A 20,385-nucleotide genomic window follows, 5' to 3' on the forward strand; every position below is an offset into this window, starting at 1 on the left:
ATAGCTTCGTTTATTGAAGTTAATGCAGCAACATATCAACAACAAACCCCGTCACAAGTTAAAGTTTTGTATTTAAAATTGTATTTGAGTAAAAGGTCCAGAGCAAAATGTGCCGAAAGTATTAGAAGTAAAACGGACTCATTATATAGAATGAGAGTATTATGTATTCATAGGCTGAAGCTCATTATGGCTGCAAGCTGCCGCCTGTTATTAACTACAGGTTAAACAGTAGTAATTATTTGTGTGAATTACATAGAAATTGCAGTTACTCTTCAGACACATCCGAACAACAGTTTGGAGGATATTAGAGTCCAGATCTTATGTGAAACAAGCAGCATTTTGATATGTAAACCAACTCATACTGCTGGGCACTTTAACCTATAATGTACCATTTTATAAGGTTTGTATGTCAAATTTTAATCTGGGAACTATTCCTGTAACTGGCTGTCAGATGAAGTGCAGCACATTTCCCTCTTTAATGTAGTGAAGTATTAGTATAAAGTAGCATGAAATGGAAAATACTCAAGTAAAGTACCTCAAAAGTGTACTTACAGTACTCATCACGTGTACTTCCTAAGCGTCCTAAACTGTACAGCAGTCAGTCAGAAAATAAGACACTGATCTGATATTGACATGACTTTGTAATCTCCAGTTTGCACATTAAAGCATATATATATATATATATATATATATATATTTAAGCTTTTGAAGGAGCATTTGCTGCTGCAGTATTTGTGTTTTTGTATGTAAACTGGTGCTAACTGCAGTTAGGTCTTATGTCCACTAGAGACTGTCGGAGCTGCTTTTGTTTTTGAAAACAGACGCTTTGTCATAAAAAGTGCATCATCAGTCAAGTGTTAGCATTAACATCAATGCAAAATACACACACAGCTGTGTGTATTGTAACGGTGTTGCAAGTGTGCGTCTCCTGCTCTCAATTCCTATTGGATTATAAGGCACCACGTGACCAGGAAGCGCCGAGGAGCCACGTTTGTTGATGCGTGTATTTCTTTAAAATAACATCCATGTAGCGACTGCGACAGTTTCCTCGACTGTCGTCCGTCGTGCTTTACTCTTATTTCCCCGCCTGTAGTTAAAGCGTCACGCCGGCCTTCAGACCCGTCAGTGAGGGACCCGGTGCGGGGAAGCAGGTCGTTGCCTCCGACGTATTTGCAGTATCGCTTCTCGGCCTTTTGGCTAAGATCAAGTGTAGTATCTGTTCTTATCAGTTTAATATCTGATACGTCCCCTACCCGGGGACCATATATTAAATTGATTTTTGGAGCAGGGAGATGGAATAGGGGCTTGCTCCGTCCACTCCACGCATCGACCTGGTATTGCAGTATCTCCAGGACCGGTGCACCCCTCTCTCTATGTTCAATGGGAAATTAATTTAAATAATTAAATATTTTAGTTGGTTGGGATTAATAGTTTTGATCGGGTTTGTTACAACACTGTAACAGGCTGTAGAAGTGTCTGTTCAAGGCAGCGTTCATAGCTTCGTTTATTGAAGTTAATGCAGCAACATATCAACAACAAACCCCATCACAAGTTAAAGTTTTGCATTTAAAATTGTATTTGAGTAAAAGGTCCAGAGCAAAATGTGCCGAAAGTATTAGAAGTAAAACTGACTCATTATATAGAACGAGAGCATTATTTTATGTAAAGAATATTACTTGTGATGCATTGAGCTGTAAGCAGAGTTTTGATGTTGTTGCTGAACAAAGTGACTCTTTATGTCGGGTATTGTTCTGGTTTTTGGTGGACGGTAAACAACTGGGGAGCTTTAGAGGTTACAGGCATAGAATAAATGAGTTCAGGCATGCAGTAGAATTTGGCAATCATTTATATTAAAGTAAATAAGGGTGGGGTTAGATTTCCCCACCAGCCATATAGGAAAAAGTTGGTTAGTTGGTTCATAAGACAGGAATGCAGGTGATTTTATAAATCGACACTCTGTTGTGTTGATCAGCGGTGTACATGCCACTGATAGTTTCTAAATCCAAAACAAACTAAAGACCAAAAGGGTCATTTAACGTCTTGCTGATGATTCCTGATTTTTATGGTGATGAGACTGAAGAGCTGGTAACTATCATTTATCTGGTCACATGTTCACCGTGAATCTGCTCTGGTTTTAAACCACACATCACCGCAGAAGTGCTGAATGTCGGATGACATCTGTGTTTGTATCTGAGCGAAACTGAATGGTGTTGTCCCTTTTAATTACAGGAGGAAGACTAATGTCAGGGGGGGGGGGTGTTTCCAGTCTGTTGACATCGAGAAAGGGTAAGCAAGCAGTACTGGCCTTTGCTTCATGATTTCCTGTTACAGCTTAATGAACTACTGACAGCAGCATTGCAGCTCCCTTTCTAATTGTTTTTAACCTGTTGAGATTATTTAATGCAAACAGATTTTGACATACAGCTTTTTATTGGTTTGGTGGGTAGCACGGGCCAGTACAGAAATAGCTCCCAGTCAGCTCCTATGAATAGCAGCACGAACGCTAATGTTCATCTCAGCTGATTTGTCTGCGAGTTACACACCTCTGCTGCTTCAACACGTAATCAGGAAATATGTGGAGTTTCTTTTTTTTTTTTTTAACCCTTATTTCTCTCCTAAGGTATAATGAACAGCATATTAAAGTAGCAGTGCTAATACCTGACTCTTGTATAATTATGGTCAGAGCTGGCATTGTGGGAGCATTTGTACATATTTAATATTGTTTATTCTTGCCTTGATTTTTAAGGTGAAGAAGAGAACAGTGGAAATGTTTCAAATTCTTATGGATTGTGCTCCTGTCATTATCCTGCAAAATATCAAAACATTTTCAAAATTTTACACAGTATGACAGAGGTTTATATATAATTCTATAATCTGAAATAAAAACAGGAATCACACAAAGCTACTTGACAATAATGAATCCAGCATCTCCCATAATGTGCTTGTGTAGTGGCCAAACAATCACGTTAACGAGAACATCAAACAAGAACACGCTGTCAGGTAAACACAAATTTAAGGGTATTTATTTTAGTTTTTTTATACATTATTCCAAAATAATGTAACACCTGAACCGAGATGTTGATATTGTGATGTTTTTGCCACACAGTCATGGTTCTTCTGACGCTGATTTAGGTATCAAGTCAACATGTTTTACAACGATGGAGAGTGCTGAGGCTTAACTTCGGATGCAACTACGTTTTGAGTTTCAAAAATCCGATATTTAAATGGCCTTCAGTTTATTTGGTAAAACACGATGACTTTAAGGCCCCTGTATACTGTGCGATTTTGGGATGGTGGTCCTAGAGTGACTTTGGCGACTTAGTCAGGCCGACGCAATATTGAAAGCACTAATTTTAAATAAAGTTGTTCAGTTATAGCCAAAGCTTATTTTTAGTTTTGATGCATTTTCAGATCGATGAACCTAGTTGATGATGTGTGTGTTTGCTTGCATATTAGCTTTTTCTTTTTACATTTTTTTAGTTCTACAGTTTACTGGGCATTTATTACACAATAGACATGGTACAGTCTGACCGGATGTGGGCTGTGGCTCAGGAGGTGGAGCAGGTCGTCCACTAATCCCATGGGTGGTGGTTCGATCCCCACATGTTGAAGTGGGCAAGACACTGAACCCCATATTGCTCCAGCGCCTTGCATGTTAGCTGCTGTGTGAATGAGAGTATTTTCAAGCTTTGTTGGAACCCTGTAACATCACTTAATGAGGTGTACATACTCTGCACAGAGTCATCATCTACCTCTCTGTCTCAACCTTGTCTTATGGCAGGTAGCCTCACATAACATGTCCTCTCCAGAGATCGCTTCTCTCTCCTGGGGCCACATGAAGGTGAAGGGATGCTCCTCCAGCTACAAGGACTGTAAGGTCTGGCCTGGAGGCAGCCGAGCCTGGGACTGGAGAGAGACTGGGACTGATGTGAGTGGAACCAGAATCATAATACTCACTAAATACATATTGATGGCAACACAATATGAACACACAAACATGCTTCATAAACAACAGGACCTAGCATAGCGTTTTCCCTCTTAACAGTGATGACAGTGCTCACACATTATTTTGCTTTTCCCACCCCAGCATTACCCGGGAGTACAGCCTGCTGATCTGGAGGAGGTGCTGAAGAAGGGAATAGACTTGCTGGTCATCGGCAGAGGCATGAGTGAAGCTCTGCAGGTAAAACAGACCTACAAAAAGTCCCAATTTATTCAGAGTTTATAAAAAATAACCAATCAGTTTATGAATCCAACCTCAATTTGAAGTATGTACTGAGAATTCCTACTGGTAAGGCGTATTGCAATATCACATTAGACTTAGAAGGTATATAGTAGTAGACATTTGATTTAAAATGATGTATCACATCAGTCAAGGCAGCAGTTTGGGCCTGTGAGCTGTGACTTGGATATGATAGATGTAATTCATACTCAGGTGTTGTATTACAGATGGCTTCTGTGGAGAGTAAGTCTGTTTTTGCCGTCATCTCTTCGCTCAGGTTCCCTCCACCACTCTGGACTTTGTGAAGCAGAAAGGTGTCGACGTCAGAGTCTTGCAGACGGAGAAGGCTGTTGCTGAATACAACAAACTGGCCGGCCAGGGCGCCAAGGTGGGTGGGGTCTTCCACTCCACCTGTTGATGATATCACCCTTGCCTTACTGCACCAACTGAGATGACCTCCACAAGATGGGGGGCAGCCTGTAGTGCACCATTGCCCAGTCTCTGTTTTGCCATAGCTGGCTAGCTCTCAGCTTTTTTCAGCACACCTACAGACCACTGATTTATGGTAAGATTGAAACATTTTAATGTTCAATTTGAAGAGGGCAAGCCCTTTATTTCAGCCCAAGTGTTGCTAGCTGTGTAGAAGAGCACTGTCAACTCTAGAGGGTTAATAGAAATGTGTATAAGCGCATCAGAATGCCTTGGTATATTTGACTCTAGCTCCCTTTACACAGATCAAATCGGTCTACTTTAAGTGTTGTCTGAACAGAAAGGAATTCAGTTTGTCATTGTCAAGTTACTTTTATATCAAATTGAAGATGCAATACAACTACATTTGACTTCAAAGGCCAATTTTGGGGAATGTAAAAGTACAATGACCACTTTTCAAAAAAAAAAAAGACCCAGATAAATGTATAGATGAAAATGTATCTCTGTTTGTTTGCTACACAAAATAAAATTAGAAAATGAATCATCTCCATCGCATGGGTTTGTCTTTATATGAAACAATTGTAGAGTACAAAAATATTCCCTGTACAAATGACACACACCGTGAGTGAAAATAAACAAACTCCTGTGCTTCCTACGACTTAACCATAAATTATTTTTATGCATGCCATTTGCTTGCCCAAATTTGAAAAATGTATGTATTTTGAAGAGAAAACATAATGGAACACAAACAAAATGGTTTCACATTTTCTGTACAGTTTTGAATTTAGAAGGACAATTATCGTACGTAAATATGCACTGACGCAGCTAACACTAACGAACTTAAGATGGCTGATGATGAGCTAGCATCCTCTCGCATGTGAAAGCTGAAAAGAGTTCAAGCCTGGTCTGCCATTCTTTTGTTAGCGTCGCGTAGGTTTGGGCATGATGTAGACTTTGACGGGCTTGCTGAACGGAATGGTTCCCTCTATCGCGGCCTCTGGTGGCGGGAGGCTGTCGATGCTGTCGCTCCATCCGAGCTTGGAAGGGGAAGCGAAGGAGGTGGAGGAGGAGCTGTAGGCCAGCAGGAGGCGCACCTCAATCTGAGACGGCTCTGAGAGAGTGGAAACAATGTCAAACTGAATACACAGATGGTGAAGGGAAACTTTAAAAGTTTAGGGTGTGTAAAGGGTCTCCCTCTCAGATTTGATACATATCTAGATACACAGTCCGATACAAAAACTATATTTTGAAATAATTCAATAGCTATGATTAAAAGTCAATTTGATATTGTTTTCTTTTTAGCTAGGGGCCAGTTAGAAGTAGCATTGGCTGCTAATACTACATTTAAATATGTCACTAAAACAGAAACATCAGATGTGTGTGTATTATGCTGACCTGTCCACGCGGTGTGTGAGAGGTAGACCTGTGTGATGAGTCTGTGTCTGTCAGGTCCAGGCTTTCTGAAGTCTCCAGGTTTAGGATGGATCACGTGACTCTGACCGTCTGGATACAGAACCTGCAGAGACAGAAGGTGTGGATAATGAACAAGCAGTTCAGGGTTGTAGCTTAAGGACAACAATGAAACGCCATGTGGTTGTTAATGTGCCTGTTGCAAGGATTAGAATCTGTAACTTTATAAGTAGAGGACAGTCTCATCCTCAGTCCTTAAATCCAGAATTCAACACTGTTATTTTCACTGGGGCCAAAGCATCACTGAACTGTCCAACCACAGTATCTCTATCTCTAAAAGTAACAGTTAACCATAACAATCTTGTCAGAATCTGTACAGGTAAAGCAAAAATGTTGCCATAGCTTTAGTAAGCACCCACATTTTAACATCAGAATACCTGAAATTTTGGCATTTGGATGTAAAGTACAAATAACTCAACACTTGTAACTGAATCATAACTTGCACTGCCTCACTTACTCTCATTCACTTGCAGGCTTTGTAAGTAAGCTGATCCTGATGCAAGCTGACCTAATAGAGGTTATTAGCAGATGTTAAGTTCTGCAGGCTATGTACTCCTGAGGCAGAGACCTCTTTGCAGGGAAGGAGCAGCATTGTCAAGCTGAGGAACCGCTGGTTTTAAAGTCTTGGAGCACATGATTGTAGGGAAAAAACCAATCAAAAAGGTACAAACAGTTTTGAAGGTTGTGTGTGTATGTATTTCAGCAATTAAAGTAAACACAAGTGAAGATTATGGGAGGAAGCTTGTTTTATACTGTCAATATAATAGTACATAATAAATGTGTTTTTTATTTAGAACTAGTATGTTTTATTTCAATTCCCCCCACAGTGTTTATTCATTTGAACCTTGTTCCAAACTGTACATGACCTGATCTGAACCTGTCGAGCTCAGTTGGTGCTTCTTTTTCTGGCATGAATACCAACTTGTTAAACCCAAGCTGTACGTGAAAATCACTGTTGCAACAAAATCAGCAGAAATGTTTCTGAAACGCCAAACTGACCTGTACTTTGACTGTGTTCTGGGGGTCGTGGACATGCTCTAGTGTCGCATCGATGTCTAGCGCCACCACCAGGCCAGACGTGAACCTCAGCGGGTTGTCGGACTCCCCTGTCGGCTCTATGATGGTGGCTGTCGCCCGATGGATCTGTGAACCAGCAGGGAAATGTTAATGAAAACAAAAAAAGTATTCTGTTGATTAGGAAAACATGTTTATATCTGTGTAGATTTCCTTCATCATGTGAACAACTCTCAAGGTCTGAGAATTCATACTCATGCCATGGTGTATTTGCAAATACACACTGCTTGAGAGTGTGAAACACAGTACTTTAAGTCCATTTTTGGTTCAGTGGCCACACTGCTTCCTTAATTGACGTTCTATATACCTGTTCAGGCAGTCTGAGCTGCAGCAGACCGCTCTGTCTCAGGGTCGTCTGGAGGATCTTCACCAGCTCCACTGGTTTACAGGACGACAGCCGAGGCATCAGCTCCAAAAGCTTATCCACAAAACTGTCCTGGAGGTGGGGCATCTCTGTCAGAAACAGCCTGAGGGTTGCAGAGAACATGGAATGAAGAAATACTGAGAGGAGAGCATTCAGAGACGGTGACAGTTAGCCTGGCAAGTCTAAATGGACCCAGAAAACCCAGTAAGGAGTCGGGAAATTCTACCACAAAGGGGTAGTGGAGAAGCATATATGTTTTCAGGCAAGAGGGATGTTCAAGAATATACAGCACTTCCTCAGGCAGCAGCAAATTCAACCAGTTTCATTTTAGTTTGCCTCTTCAGTAGGACTCTGCCCTCCTCGACACCCATCTTAAGTCACAGTGAATGTCTACCATTCCTGTAGCTCGTTAGCACCCATTCATGTCAAACATTTAGAAAAATTCCCAGAGATAGTTAAGGGGTAAGAGATGATTGAGGAGTAGGAAATACAATTTATTAGAGACAAAAGGCAGGTAAAACGACAGACATTGAAGAAACGAGAGGGATGGATTAAATTGTAGAAGCTGAAGTTTCAGATTTTTTTAGGGAACTCTCAAATGGCCGGTCTGCTTCAGTTGTGCCACCCTCTGTATCTAGAGTACTCACAGAGCTCCATAATGTGCCAATGTCCTCAGGGTCAAAACTACACATTGAGAAGCAGCATTTATTTAATTCACATATCTAGAACAAGCTCCCATAAATCTCTGCTCTGTTCCAAATCTCAGTTCTTTTAAAATCAAGGCTTTAAAAGGTCCAGTGTGTAGGATTTAGTGGCATCTAGTGGTGAAATTGCAGTTTGCAACCATTTGAATACCGCTCGCCTTGCCCTCTCCTTCCAAGCGCGTAGGAGAAACAACGGTGGCCACGAAACTTGCGAAAAACACAAACGGCCCTATCTAGAGCCAGTGTTTGGTTTGTCCGTTCTGGGCTACTGTGGAAACATGGCGACCTCCATGGAAGGGGACCCGCTCCCTCTGTAGATACAAAGGGCTTATTCTGATGTAATGAAAACACAATGATTCTTATTTTCAGTTGATTATACACTAATGAAAACATACTTAGAAATATTATATTCCATTTCTGCCAATAGAGCTATTGGACAAAAAACTTTTCTGTTCGCCACTGCTGTAAATTAAATTACATTTGAGAATACTGAGTCGTAACTTGTATTCTCATGTTTTATTTAATTTTAGCTGTTTTTATCTTCTGTTTTATTTGACTCTATAAATCCTTTTTACATTGCCTTGTGTTACTTTTATATCTTGTTTTAATGCCTTTTTTTGTCTTATGTAAAGCACTTTGAAGTGCCTTGTTATTGCTATTGCCTTGCCAGGATTGACCAGATAAGACATGCTATGATTATGATTATATGTTAAAGACGGGGCTGTTCTGACTCACAAATTAAAGCTCAAATGTCCTAACAGTTAAGAGTTTGAAAGATAGATAGAGATCTTACCGCTGAAAAGACTCAATGTCCTGCAAAAACTTCTCACAGCTGCTGATGAGAGGATCCAACCTGAAGAGAAATAACAAACTTAGAAACATCTGCACACAAATAGAGTCCACCTGAAGACTTAAATGTGTGCGTGTGTGTGTGTACTGACCCTTGCCTGGTGCGAGCAGTCAGGATGAGCTGCAAAGCTTTGGCCTGGAGGCGAACATGATGTATAGTGGCCACCTGTCTGCTGTCCAAACCGCTGTACAGAAACTCCAGCTTGTAAGTTTCCTCTAAGATCTGCAAATACAACCACACACATTTAAACAGACAAAAGTCCCCCTAAATGATCTCACAGGTGTGGTAATACCAACACGTGTGTGTGTGTGTGTGTGTGTGTGTGTGTGTGCTGACCTGTTGAGCTGCCGCTGTGGCCGTGACGTTTTGTTTAAGGCAGAGAGGGACTGCCATGTTCCACAGCTTCTCCTGCAGAGCCTGAGGAAACAAGGCAAAGGTAAGACATCAAGGTCCTTACTTTGAAACCACCATTATGTTTCCTTCTACTCGTGTCAGTGTTATCTTTACCCCCAAAATAGCTATTTTGAGCCTTTTTGTCTTGAAAGTAGCACCAGCCTTCACATACTGAAACAAGTAACATAAGGCTTCCCAAACAAATATTATAAACAAATAACAAAATTACAGTCCCTACCTTCATGAGCAGCAGCTGGCAGCGCAGGTATGTAGCACAGAAATCCGCAGCTCCAGCAAGCTCTGTCTGCAGCTCCCCCAGCCGCTGCAGGTCTCTGACAGACACAGGAGGAAAAAGACATTAACATACTCCTTCTCATCCATCGACCGAAGAGATGCTGATGCATTCCAAAATTCACCAGTTACGTTCACCATTTTACCAGATAAACGCGGGTTTCAGATCATAAAACAACCTCCAAACTTTGTCAGAGCGCTGGATGACTTTATTGCTTGAGGTTAGCAACAAATAACATCCATTCGGTGATACTTGACTGTGGACTGGACAATTACTTTACTGCAATTCAAATATTAATCACATTCAGTGTGTGTTTTTGCACACAGTATGTTCAAATGTTTAACCAGTATGTCAATAATACAAAAACATTAACACTAATAAACAAGACCTCTGAAAGTCAGTCTATAGAGCATTCGACACCCTCTATCCTCAGACTCTGGTCTAAGGGCTGGTGGAGGAGAACACCACAATGGCCACAGTCAAAAACGAGTAGTTTTTAGAGTATATGATTTCAAAAATACAATTTAAACAAAAAGGGGACATACCACTAAATATAGCACTTCATGTGTTACTTAATGTAATGTTTTGGATGGACAAAATAAAACTTGCTAAAAGCTGCTAAATTAAAAAAAAATGTTACAAAACGACAAGTACTATTCAGGAAAAAAGTATGTATGAATTAAAGTTGGTTCCTGTGTGCTTCTGTGTTTGCCTATGTCACATTGTGTGTGTGTGTGTGTGTGTGTGTGTGTGTGTACCGTATGGTGAAGTCCAGCAGGTCCTGGGCTCCAGGTGCTTCCAGGTTCTGGATGGTGCTGACCCTGTTCAGACTCTGCTGAAGGAAGAGCTGAGCTGATTCCACAGAACCCGAACCACAACGCGAATCCACCAAGTCCAGACCGTTGCCTGGCAACTAAAAGAGGGGGGGAGACAGTGAGTGTACCATTGACTGTCTTGTAAATGTTGTGTAAAGGGACGTGTGTCTGACCATTAGTCTGATAATACAAAATATATCCGAACTTAAGTGTCAATGGCCCTTTTCCACAGCAGGAACTGTGATTTGGCCTGTTACTAGCTGTGGATGTGACACGGTGTCTCCTGGTTTCTGGCTTCTTTTTCCCCGCTGATGGTTTTGGTGATAGGTGACAACACTGATGTTGGCGTTAAGCTGTGTATTTGTGTACCCAGAGACCTTTTTTAGGAATTCAGCCTGCATTTTGACAACAGGAACCTGGTTCCAGTTTTGGCCCCAAACATTCTCTGCTCCTTAAGTAGGACTTTCTAATGAGCCAAGAACTACTGGGGTGGAGTTTGCAGCACTGAATGTTTCCGACTGATCAAATCCCAGCCTAGAGATAGCTACAACTTGTGTACAGCATCATTCAGACTGCAGACAAGAAGTGGTTGTTACTAGTCTCAATTTTCTTGTTTTAAAAAGCCCTAAAAGGGTCCATCCTAGGTAAGCTGACAAGACTCTAATCAAATTGATGATTTGAAAAAGAGCCGAAACGATCGATCAACAGAATATTAATGAGGAACTACTTTGATAATCGACTAATTGTCATTTTATAAGCTTATAAATTTGTGAGAATTTTCACTTTTGTCTTATGTGATAGTAAACTGAATATTTGGGTCTGACAAAACAGGCAATTTGGAGGCGCCACCTTGTACTTTAGAAAACTGTGATTGGTATTCTTCACTATTTTCTGATTTTACAGAACAAACCAATAATCAGTTAATCAAGAAAATAATCAGCAGATTAATAATGAAAATAACTTAATTGTAGCCCTAGTTGGAAACTGGATCAAAGGTCAAAGTTTAGCCCATGGCATTGGAACCTTCTGTATTGTTGACATGGACTGCAGTAATATGACTATTGACCTTATTCTGAATACTACAGCGTTTCAGTTCTCACTCTTAGTGGCGGTACGAGGTGTGACAGACTGTCCCTCAGGTAGGCATAGTGTCTGAAGGTGTGGTCGGAGAACAGCGCCGGCATGGTGGGACACGACTTGGCGGCGTTGAACACCAAAACCAGCACCGCGATGTCTGAGATTAACAACCAGAGTCAAGAAAGAAAAACAAACAGCTCTGTGTCCCTGTGGGCTGATTTGTGAAATGAAGTGGGCAGCTAATGTGGAGACTTTCACTTGTAGTTCAGCGGCTGCAGAATAAGGCTGACGTGGCTTGTCTGCATTAACGTAGGTGTGTTTTGAGATTTTCAGGTGTGTGAAGGATACAGGCCGGATCGTCCATGTCAGGCTCTGGTGTGTCGAAATATGGGTGCGTGCTGAGCAATTCGGGAACCAGCGGCAACACCAGTGTTGGGTGACGGGAACCCAGGAACTTCAGACACCTGAGGGGAAAGAAGAAAATAACAAACACAACCAGTCATCATGTACAGTTTCTATAAGAACAAAACATAACACCAGATTCAAGGCTCTATTTTTCTTTACCAATGCGTTTAATTCTTTGATGAGGACAGAGAGTTCAACTGTTCCCTTTCTTACGGTTGTTGTCGCTCTAACGGGGTTGAACATCACAGTCACTTTGTGTATGGTACCATACTTTCATGACAATTGTAAAGGTCCAGTGTGTAATGTTTAGATGGAGCTACTGGCAGATATGGAATATAATATTAGTTATATTCCATATGTAACTTATACAAATATAAGTATGTTTTCATTAATCACCTGAAAATAAGAATTGTTGTGTTTTCATTACCTTAGAATAAGCCGCAACTTCACATTATTTAACAATTTAAATCTTTCCATCACTTGCTCTGATAGTTACGGAAAACGTGTTGTGTTACTATGACAACCAGCAATGTTAGCTGCTGCCTAAGTGCATATTTAACAGGGTTTTTTGACATGTTGACTTTGATGTTTATTGCTTGTTTCTTCTTTTTTGATATGTCTGAAAACTTTAATACGATATGTACGTAACGTAAATGTTGCCTTGTTGTTTTCTGTAGTGACACTAGTTAAATTGTACAATAAGAAAGTTAACAAGACTTGCAGCACCCTTGGCCCGTCCTTGAGGCACCCTCAAGTGGCAAAGCAAGCACTTTGGGAACCACTGCCTCTAAGCCTGGTCCTAATACTGGACTTGCCTCCTAAATATGGAACAGCCAAAATGTCTTCACTCAAAAGGTCTAAAAATCGAATCACTTCTCATAAGAATTGCAGAGCGCACACACACACACACACACACACACACACACACACACACACACACACACACACACACACACACACACACACACACACACACACACACACACACACACACACACACAGAGTCTTACTTCCAGACAGAGTTGCGGTCGGTGGGATACTTGTTTAGGTTCTTTAGCAGCTCCAGCAGAGCCAGCTGGATACACTCTTTAGTGGAGACGTTGGTGTAACAAATTAATTCGTGGAGAGCTTCTCTGATGTCACGAGACGAGTCCTGGAGATCGACAGTGACTTCATCAATGTGTGCAGACTTGAATAACGAGTGTTGTATAACAAACAAGAAAATACAAAAACATATTTAAGGTTTTAAAGATGTTTGACCAGTGTGTATGTGTGTATATACCTCCAACACAGCCAGCACAGTGTCCAGCTGGTCCTCTCTGAGTGTAATATGGGTAGAGATTTCTCTCAGCACATGGATGGACTGCAGCCTCACTTCCTCGATCTCGTCGTTGAACATGTCAACCAGGAAGTCCAGACACTTTTCGGCAAAGCTGGGAGACGACCGAGCCAGCTGGCACAACGCCTCCACCGCCGCAATACGGACCTCTGAAATAATATTAAAGACAGAGAAAACACCAGTGGGAAAAGCACGTCAGAGAGCTTTAAATATGTAAAGCGCAGTAAAATGAATAAAACTAATCCTGAGTAGAAGATAGAGGGAAAGGCAAGTAAAGAGGGGAGACTTACTTAGATGCCACATTTTAATTTGTAATTATTCATATTTGCTGACACCGTGAAAACTTGGAAGAAATTCTGACTACATACAGGTGGTAAAAAGCCTTAAAAACACTTGTAAACAGAATCATTATTGTATATCAAAGTACCACATCAGTAACATCCTGAGGCTGTGTGGGTACACCATTTGTAGCCTTTGGTCTCTGTTTACATCTGGACCAAATTCAAAGACATGCTGCACCATGTTTCACATACCAAACATCTCGTCCTCCAGGCCATGAACGAAGGCACCGCAGGCCCCTGAGGCGATGAGGTTGACAGTGGTTGTGTCCAGTTTCTCCTTGGGGGCATCGTCGGCCCACTTCCTGCCAGAGGAGAACTCTCCAGAAACAAAGAGCTCCTTGGCCCGTTCATGGGCTGTACGCTTTCTCTGGACACAGAAAACAGGAGGAGGAAAAGACAGTGAGTGGAGGTGTGTAGATTAACATTATTAGAATTTCTTATTTTGCTCACAGATTTTCAATAAAAAAGCAGATATCTTGTGAACAAACTTCAAATCACTCACCCTGAGATCTGACATCAGCTTCTTATCCAAAGTTTGCTCCAGAAAGTGCGGACTGACCTGCAGCATTGAACCCTGACACACGGGAAAAGATTCAACAAGTTTCACTTTTGAACGTTGTGTTTGTGTCTCAATCAAAAGCCGTTTTCAGACAGAGTACGGAACATTACTGGCTTTATCTGTCTGTTGAAGTAATGGCCTTTTGTCTTTTAGATGTAGGTGTCCCTTATGTAAATGTCCGTTATGGCTTTAACAGGGCTGTTATGGAAAGAGCCACAATGCTCCCGTGATATTTGACTTGGTGTGTGAGAGAGAGTGGTGTAACCGTTGGAGAACAGTGGTGAGGTGAAAGGTTTAATGATATGAAGCAAGAAGAGTGTCGTCAGTTCTCTCACATGCTGCATCAGTGATGGATTAAAACATGTATTTGCTGTTAAAGCCTTAATTAATGACCACTGTGAGTGTCAGGGATGCTCAACCCTCTTCTCACAGTGAATACCATGATAAATTTCATCATTTATTAGATGGAAAATTCTGCTGCCTATTTTATAATGGCCAAAATGGCTGTAGTTTTTAATGTTAATGTGACGGCATTCAAGTCAGACTTGTTGGAAGTGTTATTATGTTAAATGTTACTACATCCGACCTAGTCAGATTGCTGTAGCGACCTTTACGTTAAAGTGACTCAGGAGCTTATTCAGACCAAGGTTATTATCGTTAATTAAAACAAAGGAGGCTTTACTAAAAAACGAACTGTATTGTGTGTTTACAAAACTACTAAAACAAACTAAAATTATAGAGAAAATGTCCTTAGTTTTCGTCTTTGTCAATTTATTTCATACTACACGAGCCTAGTATTTCAGGTGGATAAGAAATCTATCTTCCAGTTTTTTAGCTGTGCCAGTTTTACGCCAGCTGTCGACACCTCACGGTCGGTGACGTGTTGCCAATCCATCTAGGCCACGGCTGGCATTCCCATTTGGGATTAGTTTGAATACGATATGAATAGTTTGTCACATAAAAGCAAGTGCCTTGTAGTATTGGAAGGTGATAAAATATGTGAAACATTTCTCGAGGGGAAAAATCCCATGAATCTGATCGTCCTTTTGAAAGAAATACCCAATATTACAAATAAAAACTGAACTAAAACTAAGCATTTTCAAATAATAAAAACTAAACTAGCAAACCCGCTTTAAAAACTAATTAAAACTAAACTGAAATTGAAAACAAGAAGTCAAAACGAAATAAAAATAAAAACTAATGAAAAATGCAAAACTATAATAATAATAATAATAATAATAATTATTATTATTATTATTATTATTATTATTATTATTAATATTCAGACATGAGACTCCAGTGACAAACTGCCATAAAATGGGTAGAAACGTGGAAATGCGTGAACATAATATTTTTTATTGTTTGTGTGTCAATTTGTACCTGTCTATAAGGCCTAGACCCAAAAAACAGTATTTATAGGGATGAAAATAACTGTGTGAACACTGTGTGTGTGTTTGTCTGATCCTGTTCCCTCACCAGTGTTTTGGCGGCCTGCACCCGGACCATCCAGGAGCCATCGCTGACCATGTGACTGATCTTCCCAAATGCGTCATCAACCAGTCGGATCTCCTCATTGGACGACGGGATGGGCACAATGCTGATCGGACAGAAACTACAAGTCAGGCAAGGCCACTATAAAATGGTGCAGCCAATCAGTTAGTAAATGGCTACATGTAAATTTAAAATGTAAAGTACTAACTTATTTTTGGTAACCTTCAGCGTTTAAGTAACTAGCTAACCAAATCAAAATATCAGCTATCAATATAATAAATCTCACACAAATCCAAGAGTTTCTGACTTTTCTGGGTTTCTGCAGTGTCAAGTCAGTGAAGAATACTTCAGCAGAGACAGTTCTTACAGACATGAGTGGTTTGGACCCAGCGTCTGGCGCTGAGGCTGACAACTTTCCACTCCTTAACGCTGTAAAGCTTGTGATGTGGCTGATCCAGAGAGTGGAGCTTACACTACAGCTATTCTGACAGCAAGGCATTCTGAAGATCAGCGTCTTCTCACCTTTCTGGGTACAGCTGGCTGAGCACCCAAACCATCTGCACCGCTGCAGAGCGGACCTGCTCATAATCATCTGACAGCAACCTGCAGGCCTGCAAACACACACACACACACACACACACACACACACACACACACACACACGTGTTTACAGCCACTGTAGCTGTCAGCCATTGTCTGCTCTTGCCACCACCAGAGCATGATTAAAATCAATAACAGTACTCTTAACTACGACACATGATTTGAAACACACAGGTCTAAATGTCCACTGTGAGGAAGGTCTGTTGACTCCAGGATTTCCATTATTTTGGCAGGTTTCAGTAAAGATAAACAGCGCTGTTACCTGGTCATAAATGATCTCATGAATCTTCATTCCTCTCTCATGCAGCTGCAGCTGGAAAACAAACAGCAGGAATTATATTAAAAGAATCATCACTGAAATAAGAGCGGACTGGGTTTTCTCCCTGATTGTAATGACATTGTGTGTGGTCCCTTAATAAATGAGTGTGGTGCTGGTTAGGTTTTTGGTGAGGGCGGGTGTTGGCGGTGTCCTACCATGGCTTTGAGGGCTGCGGTGCGGACTCTGGGGTCCTGGTCTCCAAAGTAGTCGCTGATGATACTCTGGACGTCCCTCACTCCCCCTGGAGCACCGAGCAACATGTAAAATGACACAATGCAACAGAAACATGATAACACATCACACAACAACTCAAAGCACAATCATGATCCTTAAATGTGAGTTTTCAAGAGGTGATTTCAAAGATTTGAGAGTTAATTTGAGTTCTGACTGTAAATTCCATAAAAACTAATATTTCCAATCAATTCTGCCACAAAAATAAACATAAAAAGTGAAAAAACTGGTGTAACAGAATACATGTTTTTATAAATATTCCTCTCTATATATCAAACATTTTAAGGTATTGAGGACATGAGATTCAGTTTAAGAGCATGCACACATTGTATCTTAAAGTAAGGAGAGTCGCAGCTCAGCCATCTAAATATACTGAGTGATTGCACCAACCTAATGATGTGCCCAGTCCCTCGTTGTCTTTGGTCAGAGGAGTGTCCACCATGCCGAGACATCCGAGGAGCTGCAGACACTTGTTCCTTACCCCGAAATAGGTATCCGACAGGTGCTGAGAGGAAGAAAGAGAGAAAGAGAGAGAAAAAAAAGAAGAGTTTTGTTGCTTTGAGCAGAAAGTCCTGTTGAATCCGTACAGTCCGTAAAGAAGACTTAATGATGAGTACTGTGTACGAACTGTGTGTGCGTGTGTCACCTTGCAGGCCACCTCTATGAGCCTCTGTCTGACTGTAGGACTCTCAGGTAGTTGTGTACCAATGACCAGTAGAGTGTCCAGCAGCTGGGCGAGGACCTGATGAGACTCTGCAGACAGAGAGAAACGGTGCAAACACAGACACTTTGTTAACTACTAAAAGTTGTTTTTTTTTTGGAGGGGGTGGTCAAATGTTTTAGTGCTTTGCCAGAGATGACTCTGTAGTTGCAATTTACACTGCTCTCCTAGGGAGGTCACTGAAAACTTACATTTTTTTAAATTCCCTTTTAATACCCATATTTCGAAATACGTTTAAATATCATCTTTAATAAAAACAGATTACCATTTGATCATATCAGCTCGACACTTTTCATACAATTTTCCTAAATCCTGCCTAACACGTCTCATTACATTGTTATGTGAAAACACAAAACACTGCTCAGTGCATAGGAACAATAATGCTGCTTAGCAACATTGATGCACTTTTTAAAATATTAATATGTCTTAACAAACACTGTGTAGGCAGTACTCTGTAAAGAAACAAAACAAATCACAATATATTTCAACGAAATCTCTTTCCCAATGACTAACAAATAATAGTAGTAGTAATAATGTGTACTTATGGCTTGTTGAGTGTAAAACCAACCACTAAACAGAATGACAGAGAATCTAATTTGCATGCATGTAAATAAATGAGAAAAAAAATCCAAAATGTGTGTAAATGTGTCTTACTCTCATTGCTGAGTGTGTTAATGGCGTCGTCTATGATGCAGTCGGGGCTGAAGCCCTGCGTTTTGGACAGCAGACCCAGCAGAGAGGCAATCTTCAGCCTCACCGAGTTATCTGTCTCCTGGGAGAGGACATCAGCAGCATCAGATGTGTTTCGTATGTGCAGCTTAGCTTAGACTCAACCAAATGAACACAACTTTAAGACATTGTAAATTGTGCTTACAGCTGCAGAGCATGGTTTTATCTCTTTCATGCGAAATACAATGTCAATAGGGGCACCATAGGTATGTATGAGCACAGCAGAGCTTTGAAGAGATTATCTTTATATTTGTAAAGCTCTCATTAAAGCAACAGATCATTCGCACATGTTCCTGGTTACGAGCCATAGTTCTTTACCTTGTAGTAGTGCTCCAACAGGATCCTGACCACACCTTCCACGCTCTCCGTCTCCACAGGCTTGCGTGCGAACTGCAGCAGGTACTGCAGGGCATCAGTAGAGTTGGTGGCCTTACAGAGGTCAATGTGCAAAGCTGCAGACTTACTGGGTTTGGACAAACGCAGCTTCTTGGCAGGAGTTTCTTCATGGGGAATCTGTCAACGTAAAACAGGTGAAACTGAAATTTCTTTTCTACAAAAAGCAGGTGGTATACGAATTTCCCCTCATGGTGTGTAATCTCTCCTTTTCTGTTCAGACAAAACCTTCAACCTGCACTATTTATTCAGCATTTCTCTGTCACGTGAACATTTTATCTACCAACAATCACTATTTTCTATTCTTTGAATCTTATGAGTCTGACGCTGCACTGCTTCATACTGGTTCCTCGTAAAATTAGCAGACCTTTGGCTTTATTATACGTTTGTTCTCAGTGTAGGTTTAATGATAACATCAACTAGATGGAGAACAAGAGGTGACACATGTTTACGTTTGATGGGTGATGATTATACTGAGAAAACATGGGGTAATAATAATAATAATGATAACGATACAATCATGGGTTCAATTCACACAACAGCCAGCTTTCTCAAAGTCACTCCTGAATAACAGCCGCAACCTAAGAAAGTCTGTCTTCAGCGTAAAACTTATGGCACCAAAACATAATAATGTCACTAATGTAATATACTCCGCTGACAAAAACTAGAAAATAAATACTATAACGTTACGTATTACTATGCTACACTCTTGATGCGAATTTACTAGCACCTGGAAAGGTCACATCAGGTGTTCAAAATATTAATGTAAACCAGCAGATCAGTTTTGACAGTGAAAAGAGTAACGTTAAGGCTACAAGTGGGAAATACAGACTGTACCAAGAAACCACTAACTAACAAGCATTAACGTTACAAGCCACATACATTTATTTGATTTAATTATCACTAACTACGAGCTAACGTTATGTTATATTCCACTTAAAAGTTAGCTAGCTAGCATTTGACAACGCATTCAGTTGAGATTGCTAGCTCACAGGAGTGAGACAGCCGGCAGCCCAACTTAGATTTAGAACTGTCATCAAACAACAGCTTTTATTTCGTACAAACATCACATATGTGACCTACTTAGTGTTGTGTTGTGTTGTGGCTGTGAGCGGCTAGCGGTTACTGGGTTATGTTAGTTAGCCATTTAGCATTAGCTAACAAGCTAGTTAGCTCTCAAACTCAACTTCCAACTGTCATCTTTGGTTATGAGTCTACAGCGAGCAGCGATAAGAGGGTTTCATGTGCTTACCTGTAACGTTACAACTTTGGAAAACTCCTCATAAACTCGCCTTTTGAGATGTGCTGCCATGTTTAGGGAAAGACAGTTAGCTAATGTTAAGCGTTCCTCTTCGGCAGCAACATAATATTGTCCCTTTACGTTTTCCGTAGCTACGGTAAGAAAAGCAAAACGCGTTTTGTAAATTACGCTTGTTTTGATGTAGTCGCTAATTTGACTTTTTACTAAATTGACATTTGACTAACGTTACATATCAGGATTATGAACCCAGATATTTAAATATTGGCAGCTATATTCAAAATGTATGGTGATCTGCCTGCGTTAGCT

At 40.7% G+C, this 20,385-nt stretch overlaps 2 protein-coding genes and 1 non-coding gene across 3 annotated transcripts; 2 read left to right on the plus strand and 1 right to left on the minus strand.

The window, feature by feature from the left end:
* Window positions 1-949: 949 nt before the first annotated feature.
* Window positions 950-5,197, plus strand: aamdc (adipogenesis associated, Mth938 domain containing). The gene is made up of 5 exons (XM_044202381.1): window positions 950-1,151; window positions 2,230-2,286; window positions 3,782-3,928; window positions 4,088-4,183; window positions 4,500-5,197. The coding sequence occupies exons 3-5, from the start codon at window positions 3,797-3,799 to the stop codon at window positions 4,638-4,640; spliced, it is 369 nt and encodes a 122-aa protein (XP_044058316.1). The 5' UTR covers window positions 950-1,151; window positions 2,230-2,286; window positions 3,782-3,796; the 3' UTR covers window positions 4,641-5,197.
* LOC122879707 lies at window positions 1,178-1,368 on the plus strand. Its single transcript, XR_006378761.1, has one exon. It is a non-coding gene; the product is annotated as a U2 spliceosomal RNA (small nuclear RNA).
* ints4 (integrator complex subunit 4) lies at window positions 5,198-20,221 on the minus strand. Its single transcript, XM_044202351.1, has 24 exons — window positions 20,071-20,221; window positions 18,744-18,938; window positions 18,351-18,468; window positions 17,622-17,728; window positions 17,366-17,480; window positions 16,900-16,985; window positions 16,688-16,738; window positions 16,348-16,436; window positions 15,811-15,931; window positions 14,278-14,349; window positions 13,968-14,142; window positions 13,378-13,583; window positions 13,106-13,248; window positions 12,039-12,154; window positions 11,714-11,847; window positions 10,557-10,711; window positions 9,745-9,838; window positions 9,450-9,530; window positions 9,205-9,335; window positions 9,057-9,116; window positions 7,503-7,662; window positions 7,121-7,264; window positions 6,047-6,167; window positions 5,198-5,762 (listed from the first exon to the last, which is right to left on the minus strand). Exons 1-24 carry the CDS (start codon window positions 20,128-20,130, stop codon window positions 5,572-5,574), a joined length of 2,925 nt encoding a protein of 974 aa, XP_044058286.1. The 5' UTR covers window positions 20,131-20,221; the 3' UTR covers window positions 5,198-5,571.
* Between the last annotated feature and the right edge of the window lie 164 nt (window positions 20,222-20,385).

This window comes from Siniperca chuatsi, linkage group LG7, assembly GCF_020085105.1.
Source record: "Siniperca chuatsi isolate FFG_IHB_CAS linkage group LG7, ASM2008510v1, whole genome shotgun sequence".
Lineage (NCBI taxonomy): Eukaryota > Metazoa > Chordata > Actinopteri > Centrarchiformes > Sinipercidae > Siniperca > Siniperca chuatsi.

Bases quoted from the DNA above. Each gene is read 5' to 3' on its own strand.
- aamdc (XM_044202381.1), top strand. From the start codon at position 3,797: ATGTCCTCTCCAGAGATCGCTTCTCTCTCCTGGGGCCACATGAAGGTG. The intron at 3,929-4,087 runs GTGAGTGGAACC...TTCCCACCCCAG, and splicing joins GGAGAGAGACTGGGACTGAT to CATTACCCGGGAGTACAGCC. The intron at 4,184-4,499 runs GTAAAACAGACC...CTCTTCGCTCAG, and splicing joins GCATGAGTGAAGCTCTGCAG to GTTCCCTCCACCACTCTGGA.
- ints4 (XM_044202351.1), bottom strand. From the start codon at position 20,130: ATGGCAGCACATCTCAAAAGGCGAGTTTATGAGGAGTTTTCCAAAGTT. The intron at 11,848-12,038 runs GTATCCTTCACA...TGTTAATCTCAG, and splicing joins TGACATGGACGATCCGGCCT to ACATCGCGGTGCTGGTTTTG. The intron at 9,839-10,556 runs GTACACACACAC...TGTGTCTGTCAG, and splicing joins CTGCTGGACTTCACCATACG to AGACCTGCAGCGGCTGGGGG.